This window comes from Caretta caretta, chromosome 2 (assembly GCF_965140235.1).
Source record: "Caretta caretta isolate rCarCar2 chromosome 2, rCarCar1.hap1, whole genome shotgun sequence".
Classification (NCBI taxonomy): Eukaryota; Metazoa; Chordata; order Testudines; family Cheloniidae; genus Caretta; species Caretta caretta.
Genome location: NC_134207.1, coordinates 222,002,409 through 222,024,833, shown reverse-complemented (window position 1 = coordinate 222,024,833; position 22,425 = coordinate 222,002,409). Strand labels below are relative to the sequence as shown.

The 22,425-nt window shown below is 43.6% G+C and overlaps 1 protein-coding gene across 8 annotated transcripts in view; it reads left to right on the top strand.

The window, feature by feature from the left end:
• Window positions 1-22,425, top strand: part of DYNC1I1 (dynein cytoplasmic 1 intermediate chain 1) — a 262,038-nt gene that overhangs the window by 15,676 nt on the left and 223,937 nt on the right. For 4 of the 8 annotated variants that reach the window (XM_048838191.2, XM_048838185.2, XM_048838183.2 and 1 more), the window contains exons 2-4: window positions 7,137-7,251; window positions 9,276-9,390; window positions 15,129-15,270. In XM_048838191.2, coding sequence (XP_048694148.1) covers window positions 7,137-7,251; window positions 9,276-9,390; window positions 15,129-15,270 — 372 coding nt within the window. The remainder of the gene's footprint in view (window positions 1-7,136; window positions 7,252-9,275; window positions 9,391-15,128; window positions 15,271-22,425) is intronic. The other 4 variants (XM_048838190.2, XM_048838186.2, XM_048838188.2 and 1 more) reach the window with 2 other exon arrangements.

Here is a 22,425-nt window from a genome sequence, read left to right as displayed (position 1 = left end):
AAAGAATATGTAGTTCATGAGATCCTGGACTCTAAACAAAATATGGCAGGCTCTGGTACCTTGTTGATTGGGATGCGTATGATCCTGAGGAATGCACCTTGGAGCCTGCAGAAAATGTACATACTCCTGCACTTGTGTGGGCTTTCCATAGGAATCACCCCCAAAAGCCTGGTCTGTGTCACCCTGAAGGCATCCCTTGCAGAGGGGATGATGTCAGAGACCACAGGGCTTAAACCCATCTCTGCAGGGCTCTTAGCCACTAATACGTTCCAACTTGCACCCCGTGACCTGCTGGCAGTTGCCAGAATAAAAAGCAGAACCCTGACAGAGGACTCCAGTCCTAGAATCTGATTGGTAAAACTCTGCGGGTCCTGATATGTTCACAGCTTTTACATAAACCTAGCACAGGAACAGGAAGTTGTCCATGCAGTTGGAGTCTCCCTGCTTTGGACAGCTTCCCTTACAATACCTGTTCTTGCTACTGTGCTGGTAACCTGACTCTGCCTGACTTGGTTTTGCCCTCAGGCTTGTCTTGGACTCTGACATTCTGGTATGTGACCCAGCCTGATTCCTCCTCTGACCACTAGGTCAGACTGCCCAGGCCCCGGTTGTGACATAAGTTCTCAAAAAGCATTTCTGGGGTAAGCCCTTAAAGGAAAAATATGTCAGCCTGCACGTTGTTCTTTATCAGCTGTTTGCCTAGCATTTGTCTTCCTTGGGATTAGGTTAGGAATGTGAAGATTCTTTACTTAGTAGGTACAGGAACTGGAGTCAAATTGAGCATATCCATTTTCTGGGCTTTTGTTAATGTCGGGCCTTCAACCACAGTTTGATACGAAAGTAGCAAACTAAGATGGTGTGTGATGGATATTGTAATCACATGTAATGTCTTTGGGGGCCATATTGTATAAATGTATGAACAGTTTATGTATCACTGTGGACAGGGATTGTATGCAACTCCAGGGGAGGAAGGTTGCCACAGCTCTACAAGGAACTAAGAACATTCGGGAGTGAATAAGGTAAATTACTCAGGTTGTAACTACTCCAGAGAGGTACCACCCTCTGCGCTGGGTTTTCCAGAGACCAACAGACATTGAAAAGGCTTTTAGCTTAAAAAGGCTGCATTTAAACTGACTTGGACTTCTTTCTGGTCCAGCAAATAGACAGGACCTTCTGTCCAAGGGCTCCAACCCTTGTGGAAGGACTGGAGGGACTTTGGTTTGCGAGGGCTCCATAAGACTGCTGTGTAACCTCTGGTAAGCTTTTAGCATGTGGAAAGGAATTTTTATTGTATTTATACATTTTCTCTGTAATGCTTTTACCTTAAAAGTAAATGTGCTTGCTTAGAAAGAGCTGTGTGCAAACCTAACTCCTGGCAATATGCTGTTCATAGTTTGCAGAGAGAAAGCACAGCAGAGGCACTGGCCTTTAGGTAGACTGGTTTGCTGGGGATATCACAGTGTAAGGCAGGGAGCTGTGCAGTCTTAAACTCCCTTGTCAGGAGAGAGAGAGAGAGCTGCGGGTCTCCACTCAAGAAAGGTGATGGCTGGGAGCTAGAAATCTTGAGCGGGTGCCCTCGAGGGACCTTGGAAAGGGAATACAGATTCCATTTCCCTGAAACTGTTACAGTGCAGATGGAGTAACAAAGAAATAAATTATCTCACATGGCAGATGTTAGTCATGTCTCTTAGTACACTACTGGAAGGTACTCAGTTACTACTTTGATGAGGGTGGTATAAGAATCTATGTAGAATAGACTAGAATCACACATGCCATAAAAGGAAATGGTGAATCAAAAACAAATATAGTTGAGATGAAAAACACACAGATAATGAACACAAAAGAAATGAGTTCCCAGACTATAGGGCTGGTCCTCTAGTCCAGGAGTTCCCAACCTGTGGACCACATGTTATTTTGTGAGCCCATTTCCCATCTCTAATATCTCATTGAATTAGATTGGCTTATTTACTTGCAGTTGGTTCTTCTCAGATGCCAGGAGAGCCCCTTATGCTGTTGTGCCAATTTCTGTGACGTCTCAGTTGAAGCACCATGGGAAATAGCACAGAAGACACTGGCACATCTAATGAGACCCATTAACAAGTGACTGAATGTGGAGTCAGACTATGAAAAGGTCCAGAACCCAAATCACGTCCATCCCCAATCATAACTAAAAGCAATCCTTTTGCACTGCATTTTTGCAACTAAACAATAAAAGAAACAGGAAAGTTACAGCTGGAGAAGAAAAAGTTGACAAAGAATACATAACAATCTTATCTTCCACACATGATCACACATGTTCAATTCCCTGCTCTACCACAGGATCCTTGTGCCCTTGGGCAAGTCACTAAGAGTACATCCACACGTGGGCAGGGAGGCTTGATGGGAGCCATGGAAGTACCTGAGATGGATATGGAACCAACAGCTCTAAAGCCAGTTGCAAGCTCCTGTGCACTGTTGGGATATAAGCAGTGCATAGGCCATGTGCTGGCACTCTGCATAGTCGGGAATTTCAAAAGCAAACACATTTTAAAACACCTTTCCTGTAGTAATGCATTTGACACATGGAATAGCCAATATGGGAAATTTTCTATTCACGGAGCTAATAAACAAAGTCAACTAAATAATTGGTGTCACATACAGTGATTAAAAAAGTGCAATATATTCAATACCAGCATAATGCTGCATCTCAGTCTGCTGGCTGGCTCAGATGTTCTAACAAGGGGGTAATGGAATCTGACTTTTTGATTTGCTCTAAAATCCTAGCAGCAGACTTCTTGGCCATTTGAAGCCTGGTAAGCTAGTTGGAAGATCAAAGAATTACAGTAATATGCATAGGAAGACAGCAATTAGAGATAAATGTTTCAGTCTCTTGTATCATTTAAAGAGGGAAATGCAGGACTTCTTGCAGCATTCCTCAAATGAAATTTAATGCATTATCTTTGCTATATATGAGTTTCACTGTGTTAAAAAAAGACACAAATGTAATAGAACTTTATGACTCTTAATGGGGGGTTTGCAGTGTTATAAAGGAACAGGTGAAAGATTAAATAGCTGATGCTCAGATCATGGAAAAAGCAATTTTGATTTCCTGACATTAAAAGAACCAGCTTTTGGAAACCTATTCAATTGATATCTGAAAAACAGCTTGAAAGGGAAGTTAAGCCTTCAGGGTTTCTGTCATCAGCCTTAAAACAAATTTGCATATTTTCTGCATAGAAATAGGATCCCACTCCCTGTTGCCAAACTGCAGAACTAAAAGGATGCAAAAAGCTTTATCTAGTCCTAAGGGCTCCTGGGGGAAACTCTATAATCAGCATTCAAATATGTGCAACAGATTAGGAAAATGACTTCAAATAGGATTTAGACCATATCATTGCAAGGCCCACAAATCCAACACCGATTTTAAAGGCAGAGTAATACTGATATTATCATTAAAAAGTCCATATTTTTTTCTAATCATTTGCCTGTTCAAAATACCCCATCTTTTATATTGACTGATCATACAGTTCATTGGCACCCAGAAATTATTATTGTTGCTTAAGGTAATATTGCTTTGTGCTATTTATGTGGACTACTGTTGTTCTGGCTGTTTTGTTTTCTTTTTCTCAAACTGAAAACAATGAACAATGCATTTATGTTTATGAATGGAGCCAGGACAGAAGGAGTAATCCAGCTGGCTATCCAAAAATATGGCCATGTGTAGAATTATGCAGCCAGATGGGGCTGAACTTGTTAGCTAATTGAATCTTCCATAGTCATAGTCCCACTGCTGTTTTCTACATTTACACTGAGCTGATAGGTTTCAGAGTAGCAGCCGTGTTAGTCTGTATCCGCAAAAAGAAAAGGAGGACTTGTGGCACCTTAGAGACTAACCAATTTATTTGAGCATAAGCTTTCGTGAGCTACAGCTCACTTCATCGGACGCATTCAGTGGAAAATACAGTGAGGAGATTTATATACATAGAGAACATGAAACAGTGGGTGTTACCATACACACTGTAAGGGGTGTAAGGGGGGGTGGAGGGTGAGAAAACCTGGATTTGTGCTGGAAATGGCCCAACCTGATGATCACTTTAGATAAGCTATTACCAGCAGGACAGTGGGGTGGGAGGAGGTATTGTTTCATATTCTCTGTGTATATATAAAGTCTGCTGCAGTTTCCACGGTATGCATCCGATGAAGTGAGCTGTAGCTCACGAAAGCTCATGCTCAGATAAATTGGTTAGTCTCTAAGGTTCCACAAGTACTCCTTTTCTTTTTGCGAATACAGACTAACACGGCTGTTACTCTGAAAACTGTAAGGAGTGTGATCAGGTAAGGTGAGCTATTACCAGCAGGAGAGCGGGGGGGAAAAAGCCTTTTGTAGTGATAATCAAGGTGGGCCATTTCCAGCAGTTGACAAGAATGTCTGAGGAACAGCTGGAAACCACTGTAGGCTCTGGGAACCCTGAGAATCCTGAAACCTACTGTGCCATGATGCAGCCCACAAACTTCAGCCCTACATTCTGTGTTGAAGTATGGCTTGGACAAAGAGGAGTTTAACTGCTGGTGTGTTTGTGCTGGTGTAGGACTTCAGCCTGAGGAGCATTAACTTGCATGACTTGCCATATACAGCTCAGTTTGTGCTGAGGCAGATGCTCTTGATCCTGCTCTTCCTGCTACTGCTATAGATTTGTTGAGTGTTTACACATTTACTCCATATTGCATGGATTTCTCTGTCTCCTCTGCTCCATAACCAAAAATATCTTCAAGGACAACAAAAATAAAAAAAAAAAAAAGGAGTTCTAGTGGCACCTTAGAGACTAACCAATTTATTTGAGCATACGCTTATTTGAGCATAAGTGAGCTGTAGCTCACAAAAGCTTATGCTCAAATAAATTTAGTCTCTAAGGTGGCACAAGTACTCCTTTTCTTTTTGTGAATACAGACTAAGACGGCTGCTACTCTGAAACCTGTCATAAGAATTTCAATTGTTTATTTGGGGTGCAGAGGAGCTGTCAGTACCTGCTATATCATGGACTACTTTTACTTGTTTTGAGGGGAAAAAATTGTGACAGCACAAGAATTTGATAGTTTGAAATGTCAGGTCTTTTTTAGCATGCAGATTCACAGGTGATCTCCTGTCAATGCAGACACTGATTTATATGTAGCTGTCATTAGTATCAATGGAGCATCACCAATTGAAATTTCCCATGCACTGCATCAGACAATAGACCTCTGTTGCATGTACATGTCATTTGCATTGACCAGGTTGATTCTGAGCTGTAATGTGTATGTGGTCAGTGAGGTATGAATTAGAAATACAAAGGGTTGTAATTAGCTCTTTACACTAGACTCTGTACTAGTCTCTCTGAAGGAATCTTTATGTAAAGTACTATTGAGCAAATAAATCCCTATTGATGCCATTACATGATAGTACATAATGGTTCTGAAGCTGATGTTACAGACTGAGTAAATAATCGGCAAGTTAAGTCAATGATTTGTGAAGTAACAGTATGGGTTAATGGCTAGAGCACAGGTCTGGCATGAGTTAGTCTTTTGAGAGAGATTCCTGCTTCATATGATCTTGGACAGTCACATTACCCCTCTGTGCTGCAGGTCACCTATCTGTAAAATAAATAAACAAACATAATACTGATTTTGAGGGCACACTCAAACAACTGCAGAGACTTGTGACTGTTCAAAACACTGAGATCTTATTTGTTACAAAGACTCTGCATGAATCCTTAGAAGGGGGAGAGAATTTCATCCTGCGAGAAGGGCAATTGCTTCACTCAGGAGCAGATTCACTTTCCCCTCCACCCCCGGTAAATCCTTGGTGCCCATTCTGGCTACTTGGCACAGGGTGGGATGGGGGACACGACAATTTAGCCCTCAGAATATAAAAATAGACACAAAAGTAATAAGGCCGACATTATTCTTTAGAGCCTGATCTTGCACCAAAGTATGAAGTTTACAACAGGGGTCAGTGGGAAGATGATTGAGCTCCTGGTGTCTAATCCAAAGTTTATTGAAAACAGTGGGAGTTTTTCAGGCCTTAAAGCATCCATTTAAAGGACTGACAAAAGCAGTTGCTTCACAAAGGAGAAATAAAGGTCATTAGTACATCGTTCTAAAGTTAGTTTTACGCAATGTTTGTGGCAGCGTCACGGGGTAAGTATACCCCGTCATGGGGTGTCGGGTCATGTGTGGTCAAAAGAAAGGGAAGACGCTGTACCGCAGCCGGTTAGGGCCTATGCTGATGACCCTTACTATAAAACATAGTACAGCCTAGTGGCCAGAGTCAATAGAGCAGCCCTTTCGCTCTGGGCAGTGTGGCCTAATGGCCAGAGTCAATAAAGTCACACACCTCTGTGGGATTGTGTGGCCTATTGGCCCATTGGGAAAGTGGGGCACCACTCACGGGTGTGTGGCACCCAGGGTAGGGGGACTTGGGCCCTCCCTGCTCCTCCAAGCCCCAGCCCAGGGTCCTGGCAGTGGTGGGGTTACTCACCATCGAGTATCCTCCCGAAACACGCTGACTGGTTCCCTGGTTCACCCACAGAGCAAAGTCTAAGTCCCTTGGGCTGCTTCCTTCCCTGCCTTTGCCAGTGATGGTCCATGAGGTCTCTGGGGTCCTCAGGCAGCGTAGCTCCTGATGGCATGGCCTCCTCTCTGGGTTCATCAGGCAACCTGGAATCTGTCTGGTGCTTTGCGTGTCTTGGCTCTGGGCCTGTAGCAGCTCCTTTGAGAGAGCCTGCAGTCTGTGTCCTCTCTCTTCAGCAGCCTGCCCACACTGAGCTGAGCTGCTTCCTTTTATATCTTGCCTCCAGGCTGAGCATGCCCAGCAGAGGTGAAGGGGCGTGGCTTCCTTAGCCTGCAATGCACAATTAACTCTTGCGAGGCCAGGGTGGGGTAGGTACACCCTGTCACAGGGATATTTTGAGGTGGTCTCTTAAAATGGGAAGTTGTCTAACAAAGATTCTTTTCCATATTACACCGTAGTACTAAGGATCAATGCTTATATAACTATACATTTACAATAATATCAAATATCATTTTTGATGCAATCAAATAACATTTTTCAGTAAACAGAAAAAATGTTTAATTCTGACCATTTTTCTCAGTTTCCATAACTTTATTTTATTTTTCAACAGAGTCAAAATGTCAGACAAAAGTGACTTAAAAGCTGAGCTCGAGCGCAAAAAACAGCGCTTAGCACAAATAAGAGAGGAGAAGAAACGGAAGGAAGAAGAAAGGAAAAAGAAAGAGGTAAATATGCACAAACTCATTAAGATGTCAGAAGCCTACAGAAAGGTCCAAGGTTTAGCTTCCAAATATGGTTTACATAGGGCAGGTGTCATGTAGGAAGTGATCCTCATAATCACAGCAGCTTTAAGCCTAAAATAGAAATGTTTACGTTCAGCCACAAAAGTTTGAAATAAAAATCACCTTCAGAATACACAGGTTGTCAACAGAGAACAGTTCGGACAACATGATGTGCATGTGTATGTAGAAAAGAATAAGATTTGCCCCAATGCTTTCTTCTGGGAATTCCTTTAGCGGGGAGAGAGGGGTTCATATTTTTTTGACCCATTACAACCTAAATAAGTGTTTTGGGGTTTTTTTTGTTTTGTTTTTTTACTCTTAAGACTGGCTTGATTGCTGGCTAAGGTAACAGATTTACAGTGATGATTCTCCACTAAAGTAAACATAACTGCAATTGCATTTTAGCCTCCTGGAATCAGTGCGTCTTTCAGCTCTATTCAAGTTTGATTGACATATTAGTTTATTTGTCCTTGACAATATGCATTAGGTTTTTCATTAAGGGTTTTGTACTTCTTTTTATTCAGTCACTTAGTGAAATAGAGGTGAGAATTGACAGGGAAAGGATATTCATTTTCATGCAAAGTCAAAGAAGCATTACGTGATTATGTTTCTTTTCCTTTAAATGTCAACACTTACTGTAGTTTAAAGCACCTGTTATCCCTTACTTATAACTGGTTTCCTTTTAAACTGACACCTTAATATCGTTCATGTGTTTCGTAGAATTACTATGGAATCTGATGCGATACAAGAAATCAAAGTTCCAATTCATGTTGTCTCTCTTAATATTTTTTCATTTTATACAGTTTAGTACAAATAAACAGTCCATAAAGTCAGTTTGAGAGGGGAAGAAGAGCCACATTACTCCACTTCATAAAATGTTTTAAATACAGTGTATTAATTAACAGCCAGTTAAGAGAGACATGGGGAAAGAAGGAAGCCAAGCCAACGGATTGTATGTCTTCTTGCAGACATCAGGAACCAGGAGATTTCAAAGCCACACCTCTTGCCTCTCTCCCGCTCTTTCCCTCCCTGCCCTAGTGAGGCTTGTGTGTGTGTGTTTGTAGGGGGGCATTCCATGGACTCTATCTCAGATCTTGAAGAGTTATGAACACTTGTTCCCCTTTCTATTGTTTTTTCCCCATGGAAGGAGAACATTTAGCCTCACGTGGGCCCTATTCCTGGAACATTGCCGTCAGTGGAAGTTTTCCCATTGAATTCAGTAGGAACAGAATCACGGCCGTATTTATTTATTACTTTCAAATATGTCAGTACATATTTTAGCTAAGGACTTGTCTATAGTAGAAACTTGCATCAACGCAGCTACACTGATGAAGCTGTGCTGCTCTAGAGCTTCTGGTGAAGATGCTTTAAGCCGACAGGAGAGAGCTCTCTTGTTGGCTTAATAAACTCCACCTCTATGGGAGGCAGTAGCTATGTTGGTGGGAGAAGCTCTCCTGCTGACGTAGCACTGTCCACACCAGCGCTTAGGTTGGTGTAACTATGTTGCTCAGGGGTGTGGATTATTCACATTCCTGAGCAACATAGTTATACTGAAGTCATTCTGTAGTGTAGACCAGGGCTAATTCAGTTTGACTGTCTCTACTTGTAACCTGTCAGCCTTCTTATGCAGAATCAAGGTCAAAGGTCTCTCTTAACCTCCCAACATTCTACAGTACAATGGCATCTGACAAGTAATAGGGAAAAGATTTGAATCATAGTTTAAGAAATATTCCACATAAATTTGTACTGGTTCCTGCAACATCCTTTTGGCTCAATGCAATCTCAAACACTGGCAAAGTCCTCCTGCTATAAATCCAGTATAAATGAGCTGCCCAAGTGTATCTTCATGGCTGTCACAGTACTCCATAATAGCCCAGGAACCATGGTGCATATATGTTCTCCTCCCACTTAATCAAGAAGCCTCTTTGTATGTCATTCAAGCTAATTGTTTATTATCTTTAATTCAGGCTGATCAGCAGCAAAAGAAAGAGCCAGTTCAGGAAGATTCGGATCTAGATCGCAAAAGAAGGGAGACAGAGGCTTTATTACAGAGCATTGGTATATCACCAGAACCACCTCTAGGTACTTAGATGAGCACGTTGTAAACATGTGGCTATTACACAATTAATGCATTCTTTTTATTAAAAGCATGCTTTGCTTTTGTGTTATTTGGCTGTATCAGTGAAGTGAACTCTTCTGCTTGGAAACCGTTCATATCATATCTCTCATATATGCCAGTTCATAGCATTTCCAGCACTTGCCATTGCAGACCATCAGCTTTATTTCTGAGAGGACTCCTCATAAACACAATTCTAAACCGTGTTTGATTTCTTTGGTTGCTTCTCTGTTTATATTCTCTCCTATCTTTCCACCCAATGATATTTATATTATATTTCATTAGTACCAATTATTGGACATAAATGCAGTTTTATCATTTTTACACTCAAAGAAGGAAAATATCTGTGGAAGAAATATCTTCTTATTATGTGAAATAATTTTAAACAAGCAAAACTGAAGAGAATTAAAAAGGAAAATATCCAAATATTAACAGACTTATGGTCAAATCATTATTTTAGATTGTTTTATATAGTTTATTTGTTGCTTTGATTGCTTTACTGGTTTTGGTTGTTTAGTTCTTAAACCCTAGATTCCTCACCTTAAATACACATGAGATGATTTTATAATATAGGTTTCATTATCAAATCTATTTATGTTACCATGTCTTGCATGCAGTGTTTTATTCTGTGTGTTGCTCAATGTGTGAGCCCAAATGTGAGAAATTATTTTGCCTGTTTTTCATTTGTTTCTCTCTCCCTCTCATTCAAAAGTGTCTTAAATATCCTGGATGAAATCATGTCGCCATTGAAATTAAGGAGAAGGAGTTTTCCCATTTATTTCAATGGGGCTAGGATTCCACCCCTTATACTGCTGCCTGCAATATTCAGGAACACCCAAAAGCTCACAAAGCATTCAGGCCCTGATTCAGGAAAGCACTTAAGCACATTCTTATGTGCTGTCCTGAATAGGGGGGCTCTTCTGACTTGTGGCCTCAGTTCCTAAATGAAAGCAACTAAAACTTAGATTTGTGTCCCTATTTTTATAAATTATGATGCTGTAATTCCAGCAATGAGGTATCAGATCCTGAAAGAATTGTCTGACAATTAATTGTTAGGTTATTTTAACTTATCAGAAAATGCATTTTGTACATTATATAGAGATATTATAAAATCAAATTAACAGTAATTTTAATAGAGAAAAATCACAAAATATAAATATTTATCTACTAAGGAGCCCCAAAATTATTATGTCCTGTCTATTGCGCATAGAGTCATAGAGTTTAAGGCCAGAAGGGACCACCAGATCATCTACTCTCACCCCCTGTATATCACAGGCCACTAGCACAACCCAGCAACCGCACACTAAACCCAACAACCAAACACACATAAAACCATTGCAGAGTAGTTCAACTTCCTATTCTGAATTAATAATTTGCACTATGACACTATCCAGAGAACCTTAATTTAACATATAAAATTATTAATTCTTGTTAATTAGCATTTATTAATTAATTAATTCTTGTTAATAGCATTTCCTTTCCCCCAAAATAAATTGGCAATCAAAATCTCTTCACAAGCCCCCTCAATGAAAAATTTCTGGAAGAATACACCATGAAACCAGTTATATGACTGAGATACATCAATGATATTTTCATCCTCTGGACAAATGACCTAAACTCCCTCATAGATTTCCACCACAACTTCAACTATCACCACCCATCCATTAAACTCTTTCTAGGACACTCCCACACCAGCATCAGCTTCCTGGACACCATGATTAGCTTCAACAATGGATTCTAACAGACACCTATTATACAATAAACCCACAGATCATCACGCTCACTTCCACAGATCCAGTAACAACCCCAGACACACCAAGAAATTTGTTATCTACTGCCAGTCACTCAGATACCACAGAATATGCTCCAGAGAGAAAGTCTGGGATAGACCTTAAGACACTCAAAACTGCCTTCAGCAAACAAGGACATTCCACCAGAGAAGTAGGTCACATAATGTATTGGGCCACTGAAATATTCTGGGAGAACCTGCTTCACCACAGGGGAAACCCCCTCCCCCACCACCACCACCGACCTTACACCTATAGATGTCACCTACAACAGTGATGAGCTGCCAAAATCTTAACCACGGGTTCCGTCCTTACCCCAGGAGGGGTCATTGCCCACTCCTGCCCCCTGGGACTCCTGCCCCATCCAACCCCCCCGCGTTCCTTGACACCCCCCTCAGGACCCCTGCCCCATCCACCCCCCTCCCCTGTCCCCTGACTGCCCCCAGAACTGGGCAGGAAGGTCTCGTGGGCCACCGTAGTGGGTGCCCACCCCACCCCTAAGAGCCAGAAGCACCTGCCGGGGGGCGAGGTGGGGAGTCCCGGCGGTGCTTACCTGGGGCAGCTCCCAGGAAGCAGCCAGCAGGTTCCTCTGGCTCCTAGGGGCGGGGGAGCGTAGCTAGGGGGGGAGCAGGAAGAGCGGCCGCTCCCCCACTGATCATTTCAAAAGTGGCGCCTTAGGTGCTGACTCCTTGGGTGCTCCAGGGCTGGAGCACCCATGGGGAAAATTTAGTGGGTGCAGAGCACCCATCGGCAGCTCCCCACCCTGCGCCCAGCCCCAGCTCACCTCCTCTCCACCTCCGCATCCTCCCCTGAACACACCGCCCCGCTCTGCTTCTCCGCGCCCCCCCCGGCTTCCCGCGAATCAGCTGTTCGGTGGGAAGCTGGGGAGGGCTGAGAAGCAGGCATGGTTTCCTGCTCAAGCCGAGGGTGGCGGAGGTGAGCTGGGGCGGAGAGCGGTTCCCCTGCGCCCCCCCGGGGTTACCTGCTGCGGCGCGGTGGCCCTCATCATGCCCCCCCGCCCCAGCTCACCTCCACCTCCCTGGGCCTGAGTGGGAAGCCGCCGCCTGCTTCTCAGCCTGCCTCGGCTTCCCGCATGAACAGCTGTTTTGCGGGAAGCCTGTGGGGGCAGAGAAGCAGAGCAGGGCGGCGCGTTGAGGGGAGAAGGTGGAGCGGAGGTGAGGTGAGCTGGGGCCGGGGGTGGGTCGGGGAGCTGCCGGTGGGTGCTCTGCACCCACCAAATTTTCCCCTTGGGTGCTCCAGGGCTGGAGCACCCGTGGAGTCGGCGCCTAAGGCGCCACTTTTGGCCAGTTAAATTTAGAAGCCCTTTTAGAACCGGTTGTCCCTTGCGGAACAACCGGTTCTAAAAGGGCTTCTAAATTTAACAACCGGTTCTAGCGAACTGGTGCGAACTGGCTCCAGCTCATCACTGCCTACGACCCCACACTGGAACCCCTATGGGATATCAAACAATTACAACTCATACTTGATGGGGACCACACCCTGAAAAAAATCTTTCCTGACCCCCTGTTCTGGCCTTCAACACTCCCCAACCTTGCTAAGCTCATCATCAGAAGACACCACAAACCAGGAGACACCACAGACCTGGAGGCACCAACTCAAAGTGGCACCAGATCCTGCCAGAACAACAGATGCAAAACCTGCAGACATATCTCTTCTGCTACTATGATCACTATCCCCACAGTACACTTTTCAGAATCCACGGGTCCTACACATGCCTATCACAACATACGGTGTACCTCATCCAGTGCATCAAATGCCCCAACAACAACAATGTGGGTGAAACCAGACAGTCACTATGCTCTCAAATGAACTCACACAAAAAAAATGATAAAAGAAAAAAACACCCTAACATCTCTGGGTGAACACTTTTCAGAAAGTGATCACTCCATATCTGACCTCTTAGCCCTCACCCTCAAAGGAAACCTGCACAACACCTTCAAAAGACCAGACAGGGAGCTTAAAGTCATAACTCTGCTGGACACTAAAAACCACAGACTTAACAAAGCCGCTGGTTTTATGGACCATTACAAGTTGTAACACACCATGCTGCCTGGTAACCTTCTATTGTCCTACAACAGATGAGAGTGATCTCCTACAACACATTGAACCCCTTGTGCTTAACAATCTGTCCCACCTTGTATTTAACTTGAACAGCCTCGTTTCCTTCCCCAGACTGAAGAAGATCTCTGTGCAGCTTGAAAGCTTGTCCTGTCCACCAACCGAAGTCGGTCCAATAAAAGATATTACCTCACCCACCTTGTCTCAATCAAAAGACATTAACAATTATAATCCTCGGCCTTTGGATATGCATACAATATCCAGCTCCCTCTGGGGTTTCCTGAAACTAAGGTTACAGCTACAGTTGGAGCTAGAGATGTGATCCCCAGCTTGTGCAGACATACACTAGCTCTCATCAATCTAGAGTGCTAGAAACAGTAATGTAGGTGGGGTAGTATGGGCAGTGGAGAGCAGTGACATGGGGCTAGCCATGACACGTACAAAACTGCCTGAACCCCCTGGGTACCTACTTGAGGTGGCTAATCTCTGCCATCGCTCCTGCTGCCTGTGCTGTCCTGGCTACAGTACTATTTTTAGCATGCTAGCTCAATGAGAGCTAGCCCAAGTATGTCTGTGTGAGCTGGGAACCACACCCCTAGCTCCATAGTGTCAACATACCGAAAGATGCAAAACCACTGCCTGCCTGTACCTGCCAAGGGGCTGTCATGAAAATGAATTCATTTTTCATACTGTAGTCATTTCTCTGCCAATCCTTAGTGAGAATATGTGTGAAATATTTGACCAAATGGAAAATCCAAGTCTCTTGACAGGTCTGTCATTATATATTACAGGGTATAACAAAATAGTTAAAAGTTTTACTCTGTTAAATGTAAAAGGAAAATGCACATGATTTAAACCAAATGGAAATATTTACTGTGCATTAAAGTCCTTCTGTGTTTTCTTCCATGTGGCTGCTTTCAAGGATATTTGCATTAAATCTGGAGTGGAGACATTTCAGCTTCTTTCTTTCTTTCTTTCTTTCTTTCTTTCTTTCTTTCTTTCTTTCTTTCTTTCTTTCTTTCTTTCTTTCTTATTAAAAAAAGATTTTTTTTTACTTTTTGTGTTTATTGTTTCTACAATTAAGAGCTTTAATGCTTATGAATTTGTTCCTTTCCTACTTAGTAAGAAAAACCTGTCTTTGCATATATATACATGAAATATACCAGTCCCTGAAAGTAAAGGAAAATACCTAAGGGTCTGATCAAATGCCCAGTGAAGTCCATGAAAGTCTTTCACTGACTTCAGTGGACGCTGGGATCAGGCCCCCAAACAGAAACAGTAACACTCTGCAACTGAAATTACCTAAAAACCCAACCCAACAATACATTCATATACATTCTCATTGCTTTTGGAAGAGGCTTTTTTACCTGGTTGGATTTCCCCATTCTGTTTTTACTTTGGATCTGATTTATACAAAGAAACTGCAGGTCACATTCAATAGATTTTAATTTAAATTAAAATGTAATTGCTTTATTGCCTCGTGCCATCTGATTTTAGCAGAAGAGTTCACTTAGATTTCTAACAAATAAACAAAAAGGTTTGATTTTTAAAAATCTTCTACAATTCAAATGTAAAATTAGCAAAAGAAACAGCAGTGTTGCTTTACTTCCACAGTATCCCTACGACCATAATGTATAGAATCACAATTGGCTTTCAGACCTGTCTAAATTCATTACAATTTTAAAATTTCCAAAAATATTTAAAAATTCACTTGACTCTTTTCCTTTTCTTTTCCTTTCCTTTCCTTATTTGCTTTCACCATTTCAAACTCTCCTAATCATTTATCCACTATCATTTGGTTGATTGGTTTTGGTTTGTCTGACACTGCTCTTCATCAGTGCAGTCGCTGCATGTTTTAACATGGGATACCTGTTATTTTCATTATTTAGTCCCAACCCCTATGTCTCCCTCTTCGAAATCAGTGAGCACCCCCAGTGAAGCTGGCAGCCAGGATTCAGGAGATCTGGGACCAATAGGAAGGTAAGACAGACCTTCTAGAAAATGTTGAATGAAAGTATTTTTTTCACTCCCCACTTTTTAAAAGTTATTTAAACAACAACATTGTAGGTCCAATATATCCATTTGTTTCTGCATTCTCCACCATGTGTTACCATTCAATAAGGCTGGTGTCAGGTATGGAGTAAAGGTATGCAGCAGTCTGATCTTAAGTTATAGACATCAGAAACTAATGCAAGAAGCAGAAATCATATATATGTATATTTAATCTGCCCACTCAGAATGGAAACGTGGTGAGCACCAAGAACATAGAAAATCCTGCAAACCCCTACCCATGTGAGTAATCCTTATTCATATAGGTCAGTGGTTCCCAAACTTGTTCCGCCGCTTGTGCAGGGAAAGCCCCTGCTGGGTCAGGCCGGTTTGTTTACCTGCTGCGTCCGCAGGTTTGGCCGATCGCGGCTCCCAGTGGCCACGGTTTGCTGCTCTAGGCCAATGGGAGCTGTTGAAAGCGGCGCGGGCTAAGGGACGTACTGGCCGCTGCTTCCAGCAGCTCCCATTGGCCTGGAGCAGCGAACCGCGGCCAGTGGGAGCCACAATCAGCCAAAACTGCAGATGCGGCTGGTAAACAAACCGGCCTGGCCCGGCAGGGGCTTTCCCTGCACAAACGGCGGGAACCACTGATATAGGTATTCCCCCTATTGGCCACATCATTCCACGTATAGCACCTGTCTATCTTAAGTTTTTGTTCTGCTGTCCAGCACAATGCACAGTAGTAAAAGTGTGTATGTAAGAGAGGGATGGGGAATAACTTACTTAGAAACACCTGGGAACACATAAGAGTGCTTTATTAATGTTCCTCTCTGCAAAACTGTGGCTATCAAATAGCTGTGTGTGTGGAATGGGAGGAAAGTGCTTCATCAATGTAAAAGGGGATATGGCTATGTCAATAAGAGACGGGCCCCAAGGCCACCCGGAAATGCCCTTGTTGCATCTTGAATGTATCACTGATATTGGGAAATGATATGACAGCACCATGGTGTTTCCCAGGGCATCCTGAGTATAATGGAGACAGCCGTGGTCCTGGCTTGAAACCACAAGAGATACAAATTTCTGTGCCATATTTCAGGGACAGAAAGCACAGGTGAATAATGAATCTTCTAGTGACTGCACTGAGGAGGGGTGAAGCACTCTGTGACTGTTCCAGGCATCCATAGGAGGGTGTGTTATCCAAACCTCCATGAATTCCCGGGAAACAGCCTGCGAAGCTACACTGACCACTCTATAGTTTGGAATTGCCCGTCAGGGTGACCGTACCCAGCCATACCTGTACATTCATAGACACTATTGACCCTGGGCTTCAGGTGGCTTCATTTACCAGGTTACAAGACAATGGAGAACTCATTTTTCCTTCCCTTGGCCTGCACTACAATTGCTATATTATCATTGCAAGAAATGATATAAAAGGAAGTTAAATAAGCCATTATCCATAAATAAGCAACATTTCTGCTGGCATGACACAGCTAGTACTCATGCTAAACGCACCTTGTACGCAGAAAGATCATATTCTTGATGCTGAAAATGTATAGTTTCCTTACTTAACCTAATGAGCTCTCTTTGCAGTGCCACTGTGGTATTTGGGCTACACAGACACTGAGGAAATGCACCCATCGCCTTCCCCCCATTCCAGAAATGCGGCATGCAATTTAAAAGCAGTGGAGTTAATTAAGTAGCAGCCCGTTAGTATGAATAAGGCAGTTCAAAAACTGGAAAAGAATGTAATGCCAAATTCATAGACAGCCGACCCTAATCTGTCAAAACCCCTTGGATATGAGAGGAAACGGCAAATATCTGCAAGAAGCGTACAGGCTGCTATTCACAATGACAGTGTTCCCTACAAAATGCCCCTGTGGCAATGCTAGCTTGGGATTCAATATGTAATGTCACAAAACTTCCTCTGGATCATTTGAGCTCAGCCAACAAGGGCAATATGATCTTTCCATCAACCCCGCGACCACTTGATTCAGAGTATGCAGATGCTAGAGGAAAATGTTGAAGCAGTTCTGAATTCATCCCATTAAAAAATAATCATGTACTTGCTTATGGGGTGACCCACACTTGTGCCATTGATTCAGCCACAAGTATAGTTAGCGAGCTGTAATTTCACCCTTAATGGTGTCCAGGAGCCAGTGGATTCCAGCATGAATATCTGCACTCCTCCACTATGTGGTGTGCGGCAGGGGAGATCTCAGTACACCTGATCACTGTGTACAACTGAGCAGGAGGAGAGGGGTGTGGCAATACTTCTTGAACCCCACACCACTATTTTGACAGATGATTTCTGGTTGAAATCCCCAATGTAAGTGGTTCCCCTATGTCAGGAACGCCACTGCTTCTAGGCTTGTTTGCCAAGCAATCCCATGAGCCTTGCCGGGCCCAGTAAACCCACATGAGAACCTGAAGACATGAAGACCTGGTCTACCTGGTCTACACTAGGATTTTACATCAGTATAGCTACATCTCTCAGGGGTGTGAAAAAATCCACCCCCCTGAGAGATTTAGCCATACTGACCTAACCACCAGTGTAGACAGTGCTAGGTCGATGGAAAGATTCTTCTGCTGACCTGGGGAGGTGGGTTGCCTGCACCAGTGGGTGAATATCTACCCTTGGCATAGGTAGTGTCTACACTGAAGTGCTGCAGCAGCGCTGCTGTGCCGGTGCCACTGTAACATTTTAGTGTGGACAAGCCCTACTAGGCTAGACTCCTGCTCTATACACTAGATTGCACTGTCTACACCTTGGCGTGTGACACCCTACTATGAGCTTTAATTTATAATAGATACAGGCTTGCTACATCAATATATTGTACATTGATGCTGACAGTGGTTCATGTGCTGGTGTCGGCATGCTTTTAATCCATTGATTACACCTTTGCATGTGGAGGGAGCTGTCTGTCACAATATGGCTTACACAAGCACTCGCATCATTGTCAACAATAGTTTCATCTGTTGTTGACAGTCAAAACAGATTTCAGAGTGGTAGCCGTGTTAGTCTGTATCAGCAAAAACAACGAGGAGTCCTTGTGGTACCTTAGAGACTAACAAATTTATTTGGGCATAAGCTTTCGTGGGCTAGAACACACTTCATCAGATGCATGGAGTGGAAAATACAGTAGCAGGTATATATATACATAGTAAATGAAAAGATGGGAGTTGCCTTACCAAGTGGGGGGTCAGTCTAACGAGACAATTCAATTAACAGTAGAATACCAAGGGAGGAAAAATCACTTCTGTAGTGGTAATGAGGGTGGCCCATTTCAAATGGTTGACAAGAAAGAAGGTGTGAGTAACAGTAGGGGGAAATTAGTATGGTAAAATTAGGTTTTGTAATGATCCATCCACTCCCAGTCTTTATTCAGACCTAATTTGATGGTGTCCAGTTTGCAAATTAATTCCAGTTCTGCAGTTTCACGTTGGAGTCTGTTTTTGAAGTTTTTTTTGTTAAGAATTGCCACTTTTAAGTCTGTTATTGAGTGACCAGGGAGATTGAAGTGTTCTTCGACTAATTTTTGAATGTTTTAATTCCTGATGTCAGATTTGTGTCCATTTATTCTTTTATGTAGAGACTGTCCGGTTTGACCAATGTACATGGCAGAGGGGCATTGCTGGCACATGATGGCATGCATTTATCACATTGGTAGATGTGCAGGTGAATGAGCCCCGGATGGTGTGGCTGATGTGGTTAGGTCCTATGGTGGTGTCCCTTGAATAGATATGCGGACAGAGTTGGCACCACGGTTTGTTGCAGGGTTTGGTTCCTGGGTTAGTGTTTTTGTTGTGTGGTGTGTGGTTGCTGGAGAGTATTTGCTTCAGGTTGCGGGGCTGTCTGTAAGCAAGGACTGGCCTGTCTCCCAAGATCTGTGAGAGTGAGGGATCGCCCTTCAGGATAGGTTGTAGATCCTTGATGATGCGCTGGAGAGGTTTTAGTTGGGGGCTGTAGGTGACGGCTAGTTGCATTCTGTTACTTTCTTTGTTGGGCCTGTCCTGTAGTACCTGACTTCTGGGTACCCTTCTGGCTCTGTCAATCTGTTTCTTAACTTCAGCAGGTGGGTACTGTAGTTTTCAGAACGCTTGATAGAGATCCTGTAGGTGTTTGTCTCTGACTGAGGGATTGGAGCAAATGCAGTTGTATCTTAGAGCTTGGCTGTAGACAATGGATCGTGTGATGTGGTTTGGATGTAGGTAAGTAGGTATGTAGTAAGTGTAGTGGTCAGTAGGTTTCCGGGTATAGGGTGCTGTTTACGTGACCATCGCTTATTAGCACTGTAGTGTCTAGGAAGTGGATCTCTTGTGCGGACTGGTCCAGGCTGAGGTTCATGGTGGGGTGGAAATTGTTGAAATCCTGGTGGAATTCCTCAAGGGCCTCCTTCCCATGTGTCCAGATGATGAAGATGTCATCAATGTAGCACAAGTAGAATAGGAGCATTAGGGGATGAGAGCTGAGGAAGCGTTGTTCTAAGTCAGCCATAAAAATGTTGGCATACTGTGGGGCCATGTGGGTACCCATAACAGTCCTGCTGACTTGAAGGTATAAATTGTCCCCAAATCTGAAATAGTTGTGGGTGAGGACAAAGTCACAAAGTTCAGGTTTGCTGTGACATTATCGGGAATACTGTTCCTGACGGCTTGTAGTCCATCTTTGTGTGAGATGTTAGTGTAAAGAGCTTCTACAGCCATAGGGGCTAGGATGGTGTTTTCTGGAAGATCACCAAAGGATTGTAGTTTCCTCGGGAAGTCAGTGAGGTCTCTAAGATAGCTGGGAGTGCTGGTAAACAGATTGTGTTAGTGTCAAGGCTACACCGTCATGGAGCACTGCTGTCTTTTGCCCATACTTCCTCAATGCTTTCAACCTATTGGAGTGTCTCAAAATTAGGCTATACATTTGAAGGCATTTTCTGGATTGCTGCGAGTATACCATGTATTCTCTGTTAAACCCCAGCCCTGGGTTTGTGGTCTGCCGATGGGTCTGCCATCATGTCTGATTACTAGAGGGTTTGAGTTCTGTGCCAGAAATGGCAGTTGTGTTTTATGTGCATTGTCCATTTCTGATATGATGATCTCTATAGCGTCCTGCTGAATCTGGGATCTGCTGATGATTTTTCATGGCAGCTAGTCTCTGCTCACTGAGCGGTTCTAAACATCAGGCACTACTCTTCCTCCTTTTATTTTACTCTCCATGGTGGTGATGCACTTTTACCCATATTGCCATCTGTCTCAGAAGCAATATGGTATTTAGTGCTGTCTCGCAAGAACCACCCCCGCCCTCAGTTCCTTGGAAAGCTGGACAACAATGGGTAAATTGCAGACTGGATAATTTAGACGAGTGAGGGGGCAGTTCCTGCACTGCTAAAGCCTCAACCACAAATGGGTGTTCTATTACAACTAGTCGTTTTTGATGATGTTGCTAACACTACTGCAAGCATGGGTGGCCAGTGACCTGGCTGTTGGGGAAGCCTAGCCCCTGGCACCTCCCCTTGTGCCCGAGGCCCTGCTCCTCCCAGTCTGCCCTCCCTCCCCCGCAGGAGCCTACAGCAGCCACCAGCCCAGTGCCGGGCGGCCGGGCAGCACGGCCGGAGTGCCCTCAGCCCCAGTACTCCAGGAGGCCAGCTCCAGAGCGCCGGGCATTACAGCTCCAGTGCTTCCAGCCCTGGAGTGCCGGGTGGCACGGTCTGAGCGCCAGGCGGGCAGCACGGTCCCAGACCCAACTATGCCAAGTCCCTGCGGGAGGCAGGCTGACCAGCCCCAGCCAACCTGGGCCAGGTCAGAGCACCGAGAACTGCAGGAGGGGACCTGGGGGTGGGGTGTGGGCAGGGCCACGCACGGCCTCCCCCAGCCTACGATACCCACTGTCCATGACTGCAGGAATAACAAGCAAGTACAGACAAGCAGCAATCTTGCAGGTATTCTGACCACTAAATGCTGAAGCACTTGCCAAAGGAAGAACTTGCCATCAAAGCAGAGTCCCAAGGCATGGATTTTGCATCAGGAGGTGGGATATTTCTTCTGGGTGATGCAGTAATATTGAGGGGTGCATATTTATTACTGCAATCTCAAATTGGAATTTTCCATCAAAGCAGAGTCCCAAGGTATGGATTTTGCTTCAGGAGGTGGGCTATGTTCCAATTTGAGATTGCAGTGCTAAATATATGACTACCTTCCTCTTGATACTTTAGTGAGACTATTCAATCAGGTACTTGTAAAACATATTAATACTCACTGAGAACATTTGAGACAGATTATCTTGTCAAGGCACTTGACTACTATTGTGTCCAGGTCTGGTGTCCATAATTCAAGAAGTATGTTGATAAATTGGAGAGGGTTCAGAGAAGAGCCATGAGCCTGATTAAAGGATTGGAAAACACGCCTTATAGAGATAGACTGAAGGAGTTCAATCTGTTTAGTTTAACAAAAGGAAGGGTAGGAGTGACTTAATCCCACTCTATAAATGCTTACAACAGGGAAAATAAATTTGATTAAAGGGCTCTTCAATCTTGTAGATGAAGATAAAATTAGATCTAATGGCAAGACAAATTCAGACTAGAAATAAGGTGAACATTTTTAACAATGAGGGTAATTAACATTGGAACAGTTTACCAAGGGTTGTGGTGGAGTTTGTATCACTGGAATTTTTTAAATCAAGATTACATGTTTTTTCTAGAAGATATGCTCTAGTTCAAACAGGATTTAGTTCAAAAAAGTCTTGCGGCCTGTGTTCTTCAGGAGGGAAGACTAGATCACTTTAAAGGTTCCTTCTGGCTTTATAATCTATGAATCCCAAAGAGCTAGGACAGCTGGGCATCTTTGCTAGCTTGCAGCTCTCACACAGATCTCTGTTAAGAGCTGTGACCTAATAACATTAACACACTAGATGTTAAAAATCTCCTGCGTACTCCAAAGTATGTCAGTGACGAGTTCTGGACATACATGCATACTAGTTAGGTAATTGGTGAGTAACTGGCCGTATTGTCTGCTGGCTTGCCTTAGATAAGTAGCATTCCAGCAAGTATTGCTTTACACTCACAGATTAATGGACTTCCATTTGCATTTTGTCATTGTGTCCCTTTTCTCCATGTGTCCCTTTCACCTGTGTAGTCCAATCGTGAGTAGTAACACTAAAGG